The sequence below is a fragment of the Colossoma macropomum genome, unplaced genomic scaffold (assembly GCF_904425465.1).
Source record: "Colossoma macropomum unplaced genomic scaffold, Colossoma_macropomum, whole genome shotgun sequence".
Taxonomy (NCBI): domain Eukaryota; kingdom Metazoa; phylum Chordata; class Actinopteri; order Characiformes; family Serrasalmidae; genus Colossoma; species Colossoma macropomum.
The window spans coordinates 49282-67606 of record NW_023494836.1 but is presented as its reverse complement, the minus strand read 5'-3'; the positions used below and the strand labels follow the sequence as shown (position 1 = coordinate 67606).

General features: G+C 38.2%; 1 gene segment (V, D, J or C); it reads right to left on the bottom strand.

Moving 5' to 3' along the window:
* Positions 1 to 11202: 11202 nt before the first annotated feature.
* LOC118800282 lies at positions 11203 to 11789 on the bottom strand. The segment is given in 2 exon segments: positions 11203 to 11600; positions 11743 to 11789. Coding segments are annotated over 2 exon segments (441 nt in total).
* Between the last annotated feature and the right edge of the window lie 6536 nt (positions 11790 to 18325).

The following is an 18325-nucleotide window of genomic DNA, read 5'->3' as shown; positions in this document are numbered from 1 at the left end:
ATATTTGTGCAGATTTCTTGGAAAAACTGAAAGCAAGTCTCCAGAGAAAAATGGAGTTTGTAATACAGGCAAAATTTGATAGAATAAATACTAAAAAATGATACTTTTTTATTGCTGAGGCTTCTATGTAATTTTCTGTGAAATATACACCAATCAGGCATAACATTAAAACCACCTTTCTACATTCATTGTCCATTTTATCAGCTCTACTTATTATATAGGTGTACATTGTAGTTCTATAATTACAGACTGTAGTTCATCTGTTTCTCTGCATACTTTGTTAGCCCCCTTTTACCCTGTTCTTCAATGCTCAGGATCCCCACAGAACCCCCACAGAGCAGATACTATTTGGGTGGTGGGTCATTCTCAGCACTGCAGTAACTCTGACGTGGTGGTGGTGTGTTAGTATGTGTTGTGCTGGTCTGAATGGATCAGCCACAGCAGTGCTGCTGGAGTTTTTAAGCACCTCAGTGTCACTGCTGGACTGAGAATAGTCCACCAACCAAAAATATCCAGCCATCAGTGTCCTGTGGACAGCGTCCTCTGACCAGTGCAGTACTTTTTGTAGCTAACTGTAATTATTTGTAGCTAATAGCTGTAGCCGCTACAGTTTTATTAAGTGTAGCTAATAGAATGTTGCATCTACAATTGTTTGTGTAGCTATAGTGATAATTTTCCCTACAATTTCGCTACAGGCTTCAGACAATGCGTCGTTCACTGGGCTGGTGGCAACTATGCAATCCTGACTGAGCTGCGGACAGTTCTAGCAAATGGTCACATGCTGTTCACCCCTTAATAGTAGACTTAGCTCAGGGGTCAGCAACCGAAATGGTAAGAAGAGCCATTTTCAAAATGAAACCACCTTAGGAGGCACGTTTTATGTCTGTTTACCATATTGGCTGTAAATATGTCCTGTATGTGCTGATGTACAGGCTAAAAATATAACCTAAATGAAAACAGAGACTTACTTTACTCTGCTTTAGGTCAGCTTTAGGTGAGCTATAGGTCAGCTATAGCCGCTTTTCTTGCACCTCAGTCACCTCAGTTCCTCCTTAAATTGTGCCTGATGCGCCAGAATGTACTGCTGCATCATTTAAGGTGGAATGGGAAAATTTTAACGAGAAGTTGGTGATAGAGAAGCGACTTCATGACTTAGTGTTTGACAGTTTCTTGTTGCAGTTTAATTGTATCTGGAAAACCAGCTGGAGTGATTATAAACGCAAGTCCGTTCGTCTCCAAATTACCGATGTCCATCTTAAATCTGTCTCTTTGCTGTTTTGTTAGTTTCAAGCTATGTGAGATTGCCTGCGTCACTGTGTGACCAGCAGTCAGCATGCTAATCATTTTTACACTGACTCCAGCGTTTAAGACCATTTATTGTGAAAACTGTGTTAGAACTGTGTTATAACGATTAGCAGAACTTTATATAACAGAAAAGGAGGATCATGTTATTTTACCTAAAAATCTAGTGCTGCTGTGGAGCCACAACAGGGCAGTTAAACAGCTGCGTGTTGCTGACCCCTGGCTTAGTTAAAGCGGAAAAATTCTCAGAATTTTGAGGCTAAAGTGTTGCTGAATTTTAACAAAGGTCTCTGAATGTCATATCTGTCTGTATCGTGCTGGAAAATTTAAATTGGAGCAGTTTTATTTCAACAGTTGAGAATGCTTTGCACAAAGTTGTTTGGTTTGTATTCAGTTATTTTTGTTGATTTTTGTTAGGAAAAACCTGGAATGACTGACTTTGCCTTTAGACTAATTTTTTGTTGGATACACCTTTGGTTGTGTAAGTCTAATTGTTGGTTACACTTAAACTCACTTGTTGGTGATCTTTTTATATATTTGCAGCTTTTCAATTGTATATTTCTTTCTGGCACATGACTAAATGCAGTGTCTTGTTCACACTGTCAGTTGGGCTTGTTTGGTGTGTCAGGTGGAGATTCACAAACATTCAGGCAGTCGCACTTTGAAAGTAGCTAAAAAGTAGCCACTACTTTTAGAAAAGTAGCTAAATTGTAGCTAGCTACACATTTTGGGAAGGTAGCTATCCCAACCCTGGATGCTGCCCACAGGACGCTGTTGGCTGAATGTTTTTGGTTGGTGGACTATTCTCAGTCCAGCAGTGACACTGAGGTGTTTTAAAACTCCAGCAGCACTGCTGTGTCTGATCCACTCAGACCAGCACAACACTCACGAACACACCACCACCAGATCAGTGTCACTGCAGTGCTGAGAACGATCCACCACCCAAATAGTACCTGCTCTGTGGTGGTCCTGTGGGAGTCCTGACCATTGAAGAACAGGGTAAAAGGGGGCAAACAAAGTATGCAGAGTGGAAGTTTGTAATTATGGTACTGAAAAGCTGATAACATGGACAAAGAGTGTAGAAGAAGGTGGTTTTAATATGATCACTGATTGGTAAATGTTTCCTTCTCTTTTCTTGATGCTGAAAAAGAGTAATTTGTACTTATTGGCCATTTTGACTGGAAAGCTAACAAATGAAGAATGGTCTCTGATTTTTCATCAGTACTCCATACGGTTAAATAATAAAAAAGTGAAAAGGTTATTTAACTTCTAATATGCATCTTTCATAACACTGTTGCCATCATTTGCAAACAATTATATTCTGCTACAACTGATGTCATCAGGTGAGCAATACAGTGGAGCTCATCAGGTGGGGTGGGGTGGTGGGATGGGTTGGCGTTGATTGCTAAGGGATTCAAAGTGTGAATTTTCAGCTTTATATTTGTACACAGTTGGGGAGTAGTTTGACTTTGTGTGTATTATTTGGAAATGGCATAACTTTTAACATCATAATCTGCAATTAAAACCACATTTAAAAAGCTACGTCCACTTCCTCTTGTGCTGGAGCCATTGACAAGTCTCAAAGAGCACTGAACACAATATGTATGTCATTCATTATATACAGTTTAGAGGTGATGAAAACAAATTAATCCTAAATAGTCAGCGCTAATGAAGCCTAATGTTTATTTAAATGTAGTTATTGCATTTCATCAGAATGTTCTTAAAGAAGGTACTTTTAAAAGATGCCTGAATTTAAATAGGCCGACCTGTTCCAGTCAAAGCTTCTCTGCTAAGGTTCGTGTCATAGAGTATTACAAAACTGTAACACTTTATTTGAATGGCACCTACATAAGGACATCTGAACACATACATTAATGTTGCAGTAATGCATTCCTAATGCAATTCTTAAGTATTTATAACAGCTTATTGCAATATTCACGAGATACCATGAACTGAAGTAAATGATATTTTATTGACATAAGGTTTTTGTACTGTAACTCATGTGGGACTTTGTAGAACTAATATAAACTTTTAACTAGACCTTCTTTCTAAGTTCCATTACTTCTGAATGAGGCTTTATAACAGTGTTATGAATAGAACAAATGTCCTTCACTTTAGTGTAAAGTCCCTTATATCAAAACTATGTCATTTACTTTATAGAACATATTATGTCATTTTGTGGTTACTAGCATGAGGTGGTCATAAGTACTCAAATATTGCTTCGTAAATAAGTTATTCAGTGCTTATGCATGTGTTATGTAGTCCCTATATGGGTAACCTTCAAATAAAGTGTTACCTAACAAACTAATGTCAGGCTGTGGTTCTAGTAATGTTCTTGTCTGTACCCACTGATTAAACTCTGGGCAGGTAAACATTTGTAAGCCTTAACAGAGAGAAATATGATCTTCAGTGAGATGAAGACAAACAGCTCCGCCTTGTGGAACAAATGTGATTCTGCATGTGAAATGTTTTTGTACAGTGTAGCTGGGTTTCCTGTCACTGTGGGCTGCAGGGCACAGTAGTAGAGTGCAGAGTCTGATACTGCAGCAGAGGAGATTATCAGATTCACTGTTTTGTTATTTTGTTTATAAAGTGAGATGGACAATCGTGCATCAAGAGTTTCAGCCTTAGTTATGTGTCCAGTGGATTCCATAACCAGCAGCAGAAACTCTGGTCTTGATCCGGGCTTTTGTTGATTCCAGTGGAGACTGTAAGCAGATACATCATATGTGCAGGACAGTGTGGTTCTGCTGCCTTCACTCACTAACATGCTGGTTTGGTTCTGTGTGATGATGTCGACAGTTTCACCTGTAAAAAAAAGCACAGAAATATTCACAACTTAGACATTTCCAGACTTTGACACATTGAAAATCCAATGAATCTCTTAAAATATGATGTGTGTATAACTCACCAAAACTGGAAACAGCCATGAAAACAGAGAAGAAGAGCAGCATGATTGTTCTGAGGGAGAGTTCAGATCTCCAGCATTAGACATTAATAGCAGTGTTGTCTCTCTGTTGTTGTATGAAATGTATCTTTCCACTTGTAGCTCCACCCACTCCTAGTTCACAATCAAGCTCATGCATCTCAACTCCGATCTTTCATCTGATCATGCAGTGATTGGCTGGTAAACAGAACAACATCTAAAGCTTCAGTGGATACATGTGAACTTTCCACAGTCACTGTGATAAAAGACTAACACAGGGCGTTGACCAGGGTTGGTATAGCTACTGAAAAATTAATAGTTAGCTACTTTGTAGCTACTTTCCCAAAATGTGTAGCAGCTACAATTTAGCTACTTTTCCAGAAAAAGTAGTGGCTACATTGTTGCTACTTTTTTGAAAAGTAGTGCACTACTCTTTAGCTACTTTCAAAACTTGACTGTCAGAATGTTTGTGAATCTCCACCTGACACACCAAACAAGCCCAACTGACAGTGTGAACAAGACACTCAAGACACTGCATTTCATCCTGTGCCAGAAAGAAATATATAATTGAAATACTGCAAATATACAAAACGATCACCAAAAAGTGAGTTTAAGTGTAATCAACAATCAAACTTACACAACCAAAGTAAAGGCAAAGTCAGTCATTCCAGGTTTTTCTTTACAAAAATCAACAAAAATAACTGAATACAAACCAAACAACTGCAAAGCACTGTCAACTGTTGAAATAAAACTGCTCCATTTCAAAGATTTCAGCATGATATGTACAGACATGACATTCAGAGTCCTTTGTTAAGCCTCAGCAACATTTTAGCCTCAAAATTCTCATCAGTGACCCTGACTCTGTTTGGGGTGAGAATCAGGCCTGAATAATCTCTCCTCTGCTGCACAGCTGCTGCGGCTCCACAGGAGAACATAATCCTCCTTTGCTGTAAAATCTATCACACAGGTCTAACACAGGTTTCACAATAAATGGTCTTAAATGCTGGAGTTAACTCATAACTGTTAATTCACCAACCTTTAATGCTGAAGACTGATGCTCAGACTGCTGGACACACAGCAATGCAGGCAACGTAACAGCAAAGAGAGAGATTTAAGACAAACATTGATAATTTGGAGATGAATGGACTTGCATTTATAATCACTCAGCTGGTTTTCTCATACGCTTAATCTGCAACAACTCGCAAAGCTGACATCCCTTCTCATTCACCAGCTTCGCGTTTGAATTGTCCCATTCCACCTTAAATGGTACAGCTGTACAATCTGGCGTCAGGCACCATTTACGATGGAACGGGACAATTCGAATAAGAGGCTGGGGAATGAGAAGCGACGTCAGCGTCGTGAATGATCGAACATTGAGAGACATTTTATTAGAAACTCGCAGAAAAGTTTCCTGACTGAGATGTGAGAAAAGCGGCTACAGCTGAGCTAAAGGTTGTCTGCGTTTTCGTTTATATTGTATTTTCAGCCTATACTAGCACATTAGCACATACTGAGACTTATTCACAGCCAAGATGGTAAAACGGATATAAAATGTTGTGGCTCCCAAGGTGGTTTAAATTTAGTTGAAAAGACAAAATGGCTCTTCTTAACATTTCGGTTGCCGACCCTGAGCTAAACCTACTAGTAAGGGGTGATCAGTGCAAAGAGACAAAGAAGAATCAGCAGAATGAATAAAATGACTCAGTGATTCTTTTACACCAAATCTTTAAACACTACTGTACAGGTTTCAGTGTGACCAGTGATGAAAAATAATGGAAAATAATAAATATGACTGCAATAATAAAGTAATAGAAAAAGCTGAATATTAATACACTTATTCAATTACACTTTGAAGAGCAGAAACACAATTTTTTATTTCTTACTTATTTTGAACATTTACACCTTCAAACTACTCAAAATATTAAAGATTTAGAATATATGTAAAAGAAAATGTAATAATAATTGATATTGCTAAAAAGAATAAATAAATCAAACAAATATAAGTGTAAAATGATCTGCCCACAACTCTGATAATTCTATCTTGTTCAAGATCCACTACCAGGTAATATTATTATCTTATGTTTGTACAATCATTCAAAGCTGTGTTTACTAATCAGTAAACAAGTTTGGCCGAATTATCATTAAACATAATTAAGATACAAGGTCACTCAAAGCAAATGGATTTCACATCAAAGTCCAACTCAGTTAAAAGTCTGCAATGTGTTTCTTCTGAAAAATTCAAAGCATCATCCTGCAGTGAGTTTTTGAACAGTGTAGCTGGGTTTCCTGTCACTGTGGGCCTCAGAGCACAGTAGTAGAGTGCAGAGTCTGATACTGCAGCAGAGGAGATTATCAGATTCACTGTTTTGTTATGTTCTGTAGCATTCAGTCGTGGAAAAGGTGGAGTTGCATGGCTCACATCTTTTGATACTGAATATATCATCAGTAAATACTCTGGTCTGGATCCAGGATACTGACGATACCACTGCAAATAGTTCCCAGTATCACTAGATGTGTAGTTGCAGGAGAGAGTAACTTTCTCATCTTCAAGAGCATGAACCAGTACGTTGTCCTTCAGTGGTCCTATTGTCTGTGAAACACAGTTCTCTGTGAAGAAATAAAGATCGCAAAAACGTTTTAGAATATTTTAACTGTATCGCCACTCAAATAAACTTATAATACACATACACCTCACCACAAAGTCAATAAGAAGAAACATACAAATAATTTGGATAAAAATGTGGTTATTTAAACATACCTATCATGATCATAAAGACAGTCAGAGAGCAGAGAAACATCATGGTGGTTCCAGTGTTCAGATAATGAGGAGAGATTTGGTGCTACTGTTCAAGCATGTAAAGACTCCTCCTACATTTGTCAGTGGATCTGTTATAAGAACAGAGGAATGCAGCTTTACTTTTTTTGATGGTCATCAGTTGTAATTGGTTCAGTTAGTTTGTGTGGAGTTTTCTCCACCTTTTACAACCAGCAGTAAATTTGTAGTAATGTCTCAAAAGCATATAGACAAAATACAACACTCAAATCTGTGCTGAATGAATATGTACCTACAGAATAACAGTTTTTCAGAGCCTCTTTAAAAGAGTAAATGAAATTTCAGAATCAGGGACAGAACATCTGTGAATAACAAGATAAATCTGCACTCTCACATTTGAATGTTTTCTTTGCTCGGTGCCTCAATTCAGCTTCCTCAAAAGCATAACTCATTTCAATCCAGCAAATCTGGATTAGACCTGCCCTCTTCTGGTAGACTTCCATCATTACATCTCTGTGAGTTACATAGTAATAACTGTTCCACAATGAAATCTCAATTATAATGATTGTGATAAATTAAAACATCTTAAATCTAGTTATTTTAGCCATAAAATTGTTGTTTTGTATTATAAAGTTATTCATATTATTCCTACATGTTGATTTTTTGATGAAGTGTCTTATTCCAATAACAGATAATTAAGCTTGTTTTGAGAATTAAAGCTGATAATTTTACTTATTTTAAGAAATTACACTTGATATGATCAGAAGGACATTACACCACATAGATTTTCATGGTTTTATTTGTGTATGTCTAGATTCATTCACTTCTTTCATCACTCACTCTTAGACAAGAAGTCCAAATGACATTGATAGTAATGGACATGAACCAGAGGGAGTCTTTGTGGATGGAGCTGAAGAGACCCTGTTGTTGTAAAACAGAGGAGGTGGGCTCACTGTTCTTTTGAGCCTGTTTTAGTGGAGTCGGCTGCTCAAGGAGTCATTTGTGATACGTGGTAGTACTTAAAATAAGTTTTTGCTCTTTGCATTAGCATTCATAGAATTAACCATGAATTTTACATCCGTCAAAAGCCAAAGCTGAACTGTAAGTAGACTTTGCAACAAAACAATGGGTCAAAACAAATGACTGAAAAAGAAGAAATGGATGGTTTTAGAACAGCCAAGTCAAAGCTCAGTTCTAAACTCCATGGAAATGCTGTGGAAGACAGTTAGTAGACAGTACAAACAAGAAAACCCCCAACATCACTCAGCTGAAGGGGTTCTGTAAAGAGTAGTTCTCCAAGTTGATGTAGGAAACAACAAAAAATGCCTTCAAGACATGATTTCTACCAAGATAATAATATGGACTCCTAACAACCATGCAAGACCTCGCAGACCACAAGAACAGTGAGCATCAGATGATCCGTAATTAATGCTTTCATCTTTGAAAGATCAGAGAAAATCAAGCTCCACTCTTACTTTAAACCTGAAAAAGTCCACAGGTGTTACTGTCTAACCTTCCACTGTGTGCTCAGTGATGTGGGTCTGAAATGTGTAGCTGTGAAGAAGCTCTTACTGGGAAAAGGAAAATTAATAAAATCAAACAAAGAAGATGCTGGTTTTCTCAGAATGGTGGGCTGACCACTCCAGAGTCCAGACCTCAGCAGTAGTGAATGTTTTTGGGATTACTTGTATCAAGAGAAGTACAGAATGTAACCAACTTGTGAGACTGAACTTGTATAGATGTGGAAATGTATTTGTGCAGATTTTTTTCGAAAAACTGAAAGTAAGTCTCCAAAGAAGAATGAAGTTTGTAATAACGGCAAAATTTGATAGAATATATACTAAAAAAATGATACTTTTTTATTGTTGAGGCTTCTTTGTAATTTTCTGTGAAATATACACCAATCAGCCGTAACATTAAACCCACCGCCTGTATCTACCTTCATTGTCCATTTTATCAGCTCCACTTATCATATAGGTGCACTTTGTAATTCTACAATTACAGACTGTAGTCCATCTGTGTACTTTGTTTGCCCCCTTTTACCCTGTTTTTTAACGCTCAGGACCCCCACAGGACCCCCACAGAGCAGGTATTATCTGGGTGGTGGATCATTTTGAGCACTGCAGTGTCACTGACGTGGTGGTGATGTGTTGGTGTGTGTTGCGCTGGTATGAGTGGATCAGACACAGCAGTGCTGCTGAAGTTTTTAAAGTCTGTGTCCACTCACTGTCCACTCTCCTACTTTGTTGGTTCACCTTGTAGATGTAACATCAGAAACAATAGCTCATCTATTGCTGCACATTTTGGGTTGGTCATCCTCATCTCCTTCATCTGTGGTCACAGGACGCTGCCAACAGGATACTGTTGGCTGGACATTTTTGGTTGGTGGACAATTCTCAGTCCAGCAGTGACACTGAGATGTTTAAAAACTCCAGCAGCACTGCTGTGTCTGATCCACTCATACAAACACATCACAAACTAATATACCACCACCAGATCAGTGTCACTGCAGTGTTGAGAATGACCCACTACTCAAATAATACCTGCTCTGTGGTGGTCTCGTGGGGGTACTAACGATTCAAATACAGGGATAAAGGGGGCTAATGAAGTATGCAGAGCGACAGATGGACTACAGTCTGTACTGTGTTATGAAGCCTCATTCACAAGTAATGGAGTATTTTATCTCATCTTGTGGTTACTAGCATGAGCTGTTATTCAGTGCTTATGTGTGTGTTAAGTAGTCCCTATGTAGGTAACCTTCAAATAAAGTGTTAACTAACAAACTAATGTCAGGATGTGGTTCTAGAAATGTTCTTGTGTGTACTCACTGATTAAATTCAGGGCAGGTAGACATTCATAAGCCGTAACAAAGAGACACATGATCATAAGTAAGATGAAGACAAACAGCTCCCCCTTATGAAACAAATGTGATTCTGCATGTGAAATGTTTTTGTACAGTGTAGCTGGGTTTCCTGTCACTGTGGGCTGCAGGGCACAGTAGTAGAGTGCAGAGTCTGATACTGCAGCAGAGGAGATTATCAGTTCAACCGTGTTATTCTGTTTATTAAGTGAGATGGACAATCGTTCATCAAGTGTTTCAGCCTTAGTTATGTGTCCAGTGGATTCATCAACCAGGAGCAGAAACTCTGGTCTTGATCCAGGCTTTTGTTGATACCAGTGGAGACTGTTAACATATCCATCATATGTGCAGGACAGTGTGGTTCTGCTGCCTTCACTCACTAACATGCTGGTTTGGTTCTGTGTGATGATGTCGACAGTTTCTCCTATAAAAATGTCACAGAAATATTCACAACTTAGACATTTCCAGACTTTGACACATTGAAAAGACAGAGGTGCTGTTATTTAACTGTAATCCCTTAAAATATGATGTGTGTATGACTCACCAAAACTGGAAACAGCCATGAAAACAGAGATGAAGAGCAGCATGATTGTTCTGAGTGAGAGTTCAGATCTCCAGCATTAGACATTAGTAGCAGTGTTGACTCTCTGTTGTTATGTGTTCTGTATCTCACTAATTCTAGCCCCACCCACTCCTGGTTCACAATCTCATGCATCTCCACTCTGAACTCATTTCATCTGATCATGCAGTGATTGGCTGGTAAATAAAATAACATCTAAATCTCCCGTGAATATGTATGAATATTCCACAGTCAGTGTGATAAAAGACTAACACAGGGCATCAACATACAACAATAATATATGCATGTATTTAGCAGTTTAGATACAAAGAAGAATCAGCAGAAGGAATAAATAAAATGACTCAATGACTCTTTTACACCAAATCATTAAACACTACTATACAGGTTTTATTTTGACAAGTGATGGAAAGTACTTGTACTGTGATACTAAAGCATTAGAAAAAGCAGAATAATCATAAACTTATTCAAAAACACTTTGAAGTGAAAAAATATCATTTTTATTTGTTGCTTTTTAATTAGTACCTACAAAATACTCAAAATATTAAAGACCAAAAATGATTTTCTCTTTTTTAAACTTCAGGTCATCCATTCAATTTCCAAAACGGAATAATATTTGAAATTGTTAAATAAAACAAATTGAAACAAATACAAATGTAAAATGACCTGCCCACATCTCTGATAATTCTACCTTGTGCAAGAACCACTATCAGGTAATATTATTATCTTATGAGTGTACAATCATTCAAAGATGTGTTTACTATTCAGTAAAGAAGTTTGGCCATGTTATGATTGGTTTGGTAGTGAAAAAGTGACAGTGAGTTTTTGTACAGTGTAGCTGGGTTTCCTGTCACTGTGGGCTGCAGGGCACAGTAGTAGAGTGCAGAGTCTGATACTGCAGCAGAGGAGATCGTCAGATTCACTGTTTTGTTATGTTCTGTAGCATTCAGTCGTGGGAAAGGTGGAGTTGCATGGCTCACAGCTTTTGTCGTAGGACTGATCATCAGTAAATACTCTGGTCTGGATCCAGGATACTGACGATACCAGTGCAGACTGTTTGCAACACGATCAAACTGATACTCGCAGGAGAGAGTAACTGTCTCATCTTCAAGAGCATGAGTTTTGTTCTTCAGTGGTGTTATTGACTGTGCAACACAGTTCTCTGTGAAGAAATAAGAATTGTAAAAGTTTTAAGAATTTTATAAGTTTAACGTATCATACACATACACAACTCCAAACAAGTTGATAATAGAAAACATAAATATGTATTTCACATAGATTTAAATGTAGTTAATTATACTTACCTATCATGATCATAAAGACAGTCAGAGAGCACAGAAACATCATGGTGCTTCCAGTGTTCAGATAATGAGGAGAGATTTGGTGCTACTGTTCAAGCATGTAAAGACTCCTCCTACATTTGTCAGTGAATCTGTTATAAGAACAGAGAAATGCAGATCAGGAGAATTAAATAGTCTTCTTTATGAAACATTCTTTTATATTTCAGCTAAAAATATATTATTTCTTTCACTTTGTCAGGGAGGTGTGTATGTGGAACATTTATATATAATTATATGCAATTTCCTACAATCATATCCCTTATTTGCATTAAACACTTGTGAGCATCCTGTTGCGGGTAAGGCTTAAGCTTGTCATATGACTCGCTGTAGTTTATTATATAAGCCTGGCCTTTAGCCTAGAATATTTGTGAGGTATCTACGCAGAGCTACTGAGCATTTCTGTCTGTATTTTGCCTTCTGTGTTTCTCGACCGTATTTTGTTTTTCACTTTGCCTTTTCGTCTTTTCCCTTTTGGATCTGGTTGCTTGATAGTGTTTGTTATGTTTGTCTTTTTCTGTAATTTGTCCTTTTTGGATTTGACCACTGCCTGTCCATTCACTTATTTGTTTACCGTGAGCATCTGGCTGGTTCTGCTCAGTTACATTCAGTATGTCACTTGTCAAATAAGTGTCTCCTCACCGAGACAAATTCCTTTTATGTGTAACATACTTGGTGAAATAAAGTGATTCTGATTCTGATTCAGTTTCTGGTGAGTCGTCTTTCTGCTGGTGCTGTTTGAGGGATTTTGCTGCTTCTTTTGAAATCTATAAGATACACTTTAGAACACAGCACTGTGTCCACACATTAATTCTGCTTAAGTCTTCCTAATGTGTGATAAGCTATTTGGCTGTTTTGCTGGTAGCTTGGTGACCAGCTGCATCTTGAACTGAGGGAAGGCGCTGATGACGAGTAGTTATAAGTAGGGGGAGGGCCTATCTGCCCTTGTTACTGTGCTTCATCTACCTTGCAGGTGTGATTAAAGGTTTCTTCACCCAGACATGGAAGGCCATGCTATCCCATAAAGTCTGTATTTTACCTCCTTTGTCTCGTATGTTTTCTCTGCCTTTTTAATCCAGGTGTAACGTCTCAAAGTGTGTTATTGGGAAACTTACTTTAACAATGGCAGCAAATATAGCAGCGGCTAAACAGACACACAATTCTTAAGCATGTATTGATATGATGACCTCTGTCATCATACCAGCTCCTAAAAAGCAGAAGATCTCCTGCCTGAATGACTACAGACTGGGTGCCTTAACTTCTGTAGTTATCAAGTATTTAAGAGACTTTTACTTAAGCACCTCAAAGTCAGGACCCCCAGGACCCTCTGCAGTTTATTTGCAGTTTGCTTATAGAGCTAAGTCTGTAGATGGTGTCATTAATTTGCCTCTGTATTACATCCTGTAGCACATGGATGGGCCTAACATTTATGTCCATGTGCTGTTTGTCAGCTCTGCTTTCAACGCCATCATTCCTGACCCTCTACTGGATAAACCTTGGCAGCACAATGTCCCCCGAACCCACAACTTCTTGTCCAACAAGGAACAGAATGCCAGGGTGGGTGACCACATTTTTGACCCTCCCTGCCTCAGCACTGATGCTCCACAGGGCTGTGTACTCACTCCCCTGCTCTGTGTTCTCTACACCAATGACTGTACCTGTAACAGTAACTCTGTTAAACATATTAGATCACAGATGACACTACTCTGATCAGCCTCATCTCAAGTAATGATGAGTCCAATACCGTGAGGACTGGCTGGTGTCATGGTGTGGAGCTAATAACCTGAAGCCAAACACATAAAATATTGTAGAGAAAAGTATTGTATTGACTTCAGAAAGAAATCCACCTCATTGCCTCCACTAGAAGTACACAGTTTTATACATTTCTAGGCACCACCATTCAGCAGGATCTCAAATGGGACAGACGCAGCACTGCATTTATGAAGAAGGACCAGCAGCGTCTGTATTTCTCAAGAAATTTGGGGAGACTCTTTACATTTACATTTATGTTTGCTGCTTAATTCTTTTAGCTATGCATTTAGTATATTTGTACTTCTGCACTTGTCTCCCATTGCACATCCTTTATCTCATGTGTAGATAGTTTACTTTTTTCTATATTTATTTTATCGGATTTAATTGGATGTTGAACCTAAACTTGGCAAATAGTTGGCGAATAAAGATTCTGATTCTGATCCACAATATTTATTTACAGAATAACATTGTTGCAACTCTCAGGATCAGATGGACAACTTGAGACATTTCTTATGGCTATTTTTCTTATTGTTATTTTATCTCTCACTTCAGTTCCCTCCTGCAGGTGCATAACTCACCTCAATCCAGCAAATCTACATCAAACCTGCCATCTTCTGGTAGACTTCTATCATTACATCTCTGATTAACTTAAGCATAACCTTTTAACTATATATGATCAAGTTCATTGGCAAACATTGTGTTGGTGGCAAATCAAAAGATCGTAGATGTAATCAATATATCTAACAATTCTTATTTTGAGAGTGTTGTAATAATATGAGTTTATTTAACTCATTTCTATACTAGTTCATGTCATTAAGTGTTTATACATTGTCAGATAATTAAGCTTGGTGTGTGAAATAATGCTGGTAATTTAATTTAAGAAATACTGATTGGAATGAATGAAAAGACCTACACAATATAGATTTTACTTGTCAAGCTAACAGCTAAGGAATCAAACTCGAGTAATCAAATTTCCTTCACATACTCACAAAATAAATGTCTATTGTTATTAACATTTTCTGTAGGGTTAACTATTAAATCTACCTTGTTCAGTGACTATTTTTGTCCTGGTGGTCACCTATTAGAATTATTATTAATAATAATATCTAATACACACACATCATCTAAACCACTTATCCTTCTGGGTCGCGGTGGGGTGCTGGAGCTTATCCCAGCTATCATTGGGCAGAAGGCAGGATACACCCTGGACAGGTTCCCAGTGCATTGCAGGGCAGACAGACAGACAGACATACACATTCACACCTAGGGGCAATTTAGCATGTCCAATTAGCCTGACTGCATGTCTTTGGACTGTGGGAGGAAACCCACGCAGACATGGGGAGAACATGCAAACTCCACGCAGAAAGGACCCTGGTCACCCGGCTACCCACTGCGCCACCGTGCCGCCCAATATCTAATACATTCATCCATTTTAATAATTTACCCATAACATCTACACAACTCAAACAGAAAAGGTAAAAAAAAGGAAAAAAATATAAAGGCATAGACAGAGACTGAAGAGATCAAAAGATGACAGTACTCTGCTGACCGATGCCCAGTCTCTGAGGGGAAAGTTATACAAACTGACAACAAATCTTAGTCACTGTCTAGTGTAGTGAAGCCAGTCATGTGCATGTGTGCATCCTTATGTGGTGTAAATCAGTTGTGGTAAGGGAGCGTCTCCTTTATTGTATTTTTCATTTCATAATCACCAAATGGTGACAGGTCTGGACTGCAAACAGAGCACTGAGACTCTTTTACTGTAGAGCCATGCTGTTGTAATACATGCAGAATATGGTTTGGCATTGTTTTGCTGAAATAAGCAAGGCCTTCCCTGAAAATGACATCTTCTGCATGGCAGCATATGTTTCCAAAAACCTGTATATATTGTTTAGCATTAATGGTGCCTTCACAGATGTGCAGGTCACCCATGCCATGTGCACTAATGCACTCCTATACTGTCACAGACGGGCTGGCTTTTGAACTGTGTGCTGATGACAAGCCAAAAAGAATTTTACATTTTGCTTCATCAGAGCACAGGACAATTTTCCACTTCAACTCAGTCCATTTTTCCAGTTTTTACTTGCATTTGTGAATGCAGTGACGAGTTCACAGACAGTGGTTTTCAGAAGTGTTCCTTAGCCCTTGCCATGATTTCCACTACAGAATCATGTCTGTTTTTAATGCAGTGCCGCCTGAGGGCCCGAAGATCACAGCCAGCCAGTGCTGGTTTTTTGTCCTTGACCCTTGGATACAGAGATTTATCTGGATTCTCTGAATCTTTTAATGATATTATGTAGTGTAGGTCATTAAATATTTCCTATTTTACTTTGGGAAACATTATTCTTAAATTGTTGCATTATTTTTCTGTGCAGTATTTCACAGAGTGGTGAACTCCTCCCCATCTTCACTTCTGAAAGACTCAGCCTCTCTGGGATAATCTTTTTATATTGGAAACAGAGTTGTACAAAAAAGGCCTCTCTTGCTTCAGGAAATCCTAAGGAGGCTTTGCAGGGCAATAAAGGTATGACTTGTGCCCCTCATAGCAGCAGAAGTCAGCTCAATACCAGATGGACAGAAGCTGGGGAATATCACTTAAATGCCTTCATTGCACATTTTGAATGCAACAGCAGGGCTTGTGCTGAGCAAGTCAAATCCTTGCTGGATACTAATCATAATATTACCATCAAACAGTTAGATGTTCTTAGGCTCCAAAAAATGTAATACATTTAAGATCTTAAGCCTAGATAATATCTGTGGTAGTGTATTACAGTGCTGTGCCGATCAGCTGTTTTTACTTTTTCACTTTCTTTCAGTCTTCTCTGGATCATATTGAACCTCTTTTAAGCAAAATGGCACCCTAGCTGTAAAACCCTAAACACTTAAAGTCCAATGACTACTGTCCAATTGCACTGACCTTTTTTAGTTACGAAATGCTTTGAAAGATTAATTAAAGAGCATGTACTAACACATAGTAGGAGGCTACTGGACACCTTGCAATGAGCCTAGCAGGGGAGTGATGAGGGTCTTTATTCACACCTAGACCCTTTAAAAGCTTGTGTCGAGATTTTATTTGTAGATTAATCTTCTGCTTTGAACTCAGTTTGGCCCCATATTCTGGACCAGACTTTTCACTATAGATGATGGCTGGATTCTGTGGATTATAGGTTTTGTCCCCTGTCTTATTTCCTATACCATACCATCCAGCAGGTGAAAGTAGTTCCCTCGCTATCTTATAAAATGATTAACTTTACAAGTTCTTCTTCAAGGCTGTGTCCTGTCTTCCTTATTTATCTTGAACACAAAGAATTGAACCAGTTTCTTCACTGAGAGATACTTCATTAAGTTTGCTGGCAATACTGCACTTGTCAGCCTCCTTAAAGGTAGAAGAAAAGCAGGAACATAATCTAGTTTTAGATGAGTTCATTGCATGGTGTGAAGATGCCCATCTAATCTAGAACCCTTCTGAGACTAAAGAGATGTCAAATGATTTTAGGAAAGAGTTCTTACCTTGTTTGACCACCATTAAAGGTCAGCCTATTGAGTTACTGATCACATGTAACTTGTGCCTGTCCTGAACAATAAGCTGAAATGGGGTTAATGTGCTAAATTTATTAATAGTAAGAGATAGTAAAGCCTTGATATTTTCAAAAAGTTGACTTCCCTAAATGTCAATCAGACCATATGAAAGAGGTTTTACAGTAGTGAGTGTTTTGACTGTAAAACTGTATTTCTGTATTGCTTGCTGGTTTAGAAATAGTACGCAAGTATTGCAGAACACTTGCATCACTAGTTTAGAAGATATTTACAAAACTAGATCTCTTAGCAAAGCAGTGAAAACTATGTCTGACCCAAGGCATCCTCTGCTGTAGAGCCGCTATCTTATAAAAACAGTTTTTAAGTACCACAGGCCAACAAATTACTAAACAAAAGTACCTTAGTATGTATCTAAACTCCTGGACAAAAAAATGGGCCAAAATGGCAAAACAGTAAGCTTTTATTGGTCTTAACAACAAACCATTAAACAAATAGTTATAGTAACTTTATACTGGATAACTTTCTCCTTTGATTTGAGGTTGAAGTCTTGTGTGTAAATTTGTGGACAACCTTTTACAGAAAGAAGAGTCTGTATTTATACACTCAGCATTGGTAGTTTGTGTTTAATGTGAGACCAAATAATCTCTATAGGATTTAAATCTGGACTCTGAACAGACCAAAACCATTAATTTTGAGCACAGCCAATTTTTCCCCCATGAGTGTACACTTTATTCTGCCCAGTGGGATTGCATAAGGAGGCTCACCTCTGTGTTTTAAATGCACTATGGTTGATGTTCCACTGTAAAATTCATTGCTTACCTGTAATGTGTAAACTGTCTCAATATATTGTGTCGTTTTGTTGCAAGTAAATTGCCAAACAATACTGGAAAAACAATTCCCTGTTTGGAACAAATAAAGTTCTTACTACTACTAGTACTACTACTACTTCCACCACTGGTCTCTTAGACTGATATTGGTAGTGAAGTGACATACACCAGAGGGAGGTTGTGTGGATGGAGCAGAAGAGACCATATTGTCTAAAGGCAGAGTTGTTGTTGCATGAACCACTGCAACATTGCACTCACCATCATTCTCTGTAGACTGTTATTATTGGAGATGACACTTCAGGGAGCAATTTGCAATGTATAGTAGCACCTGAGGTAGGCCATTGTAAAACCTCAAACGTCACAAAGCTGAAGGGGCTCTGTAAGGTGATACAGACTATTTCTCCAAGTCAGGAAACTGATAGACAATTACAAGA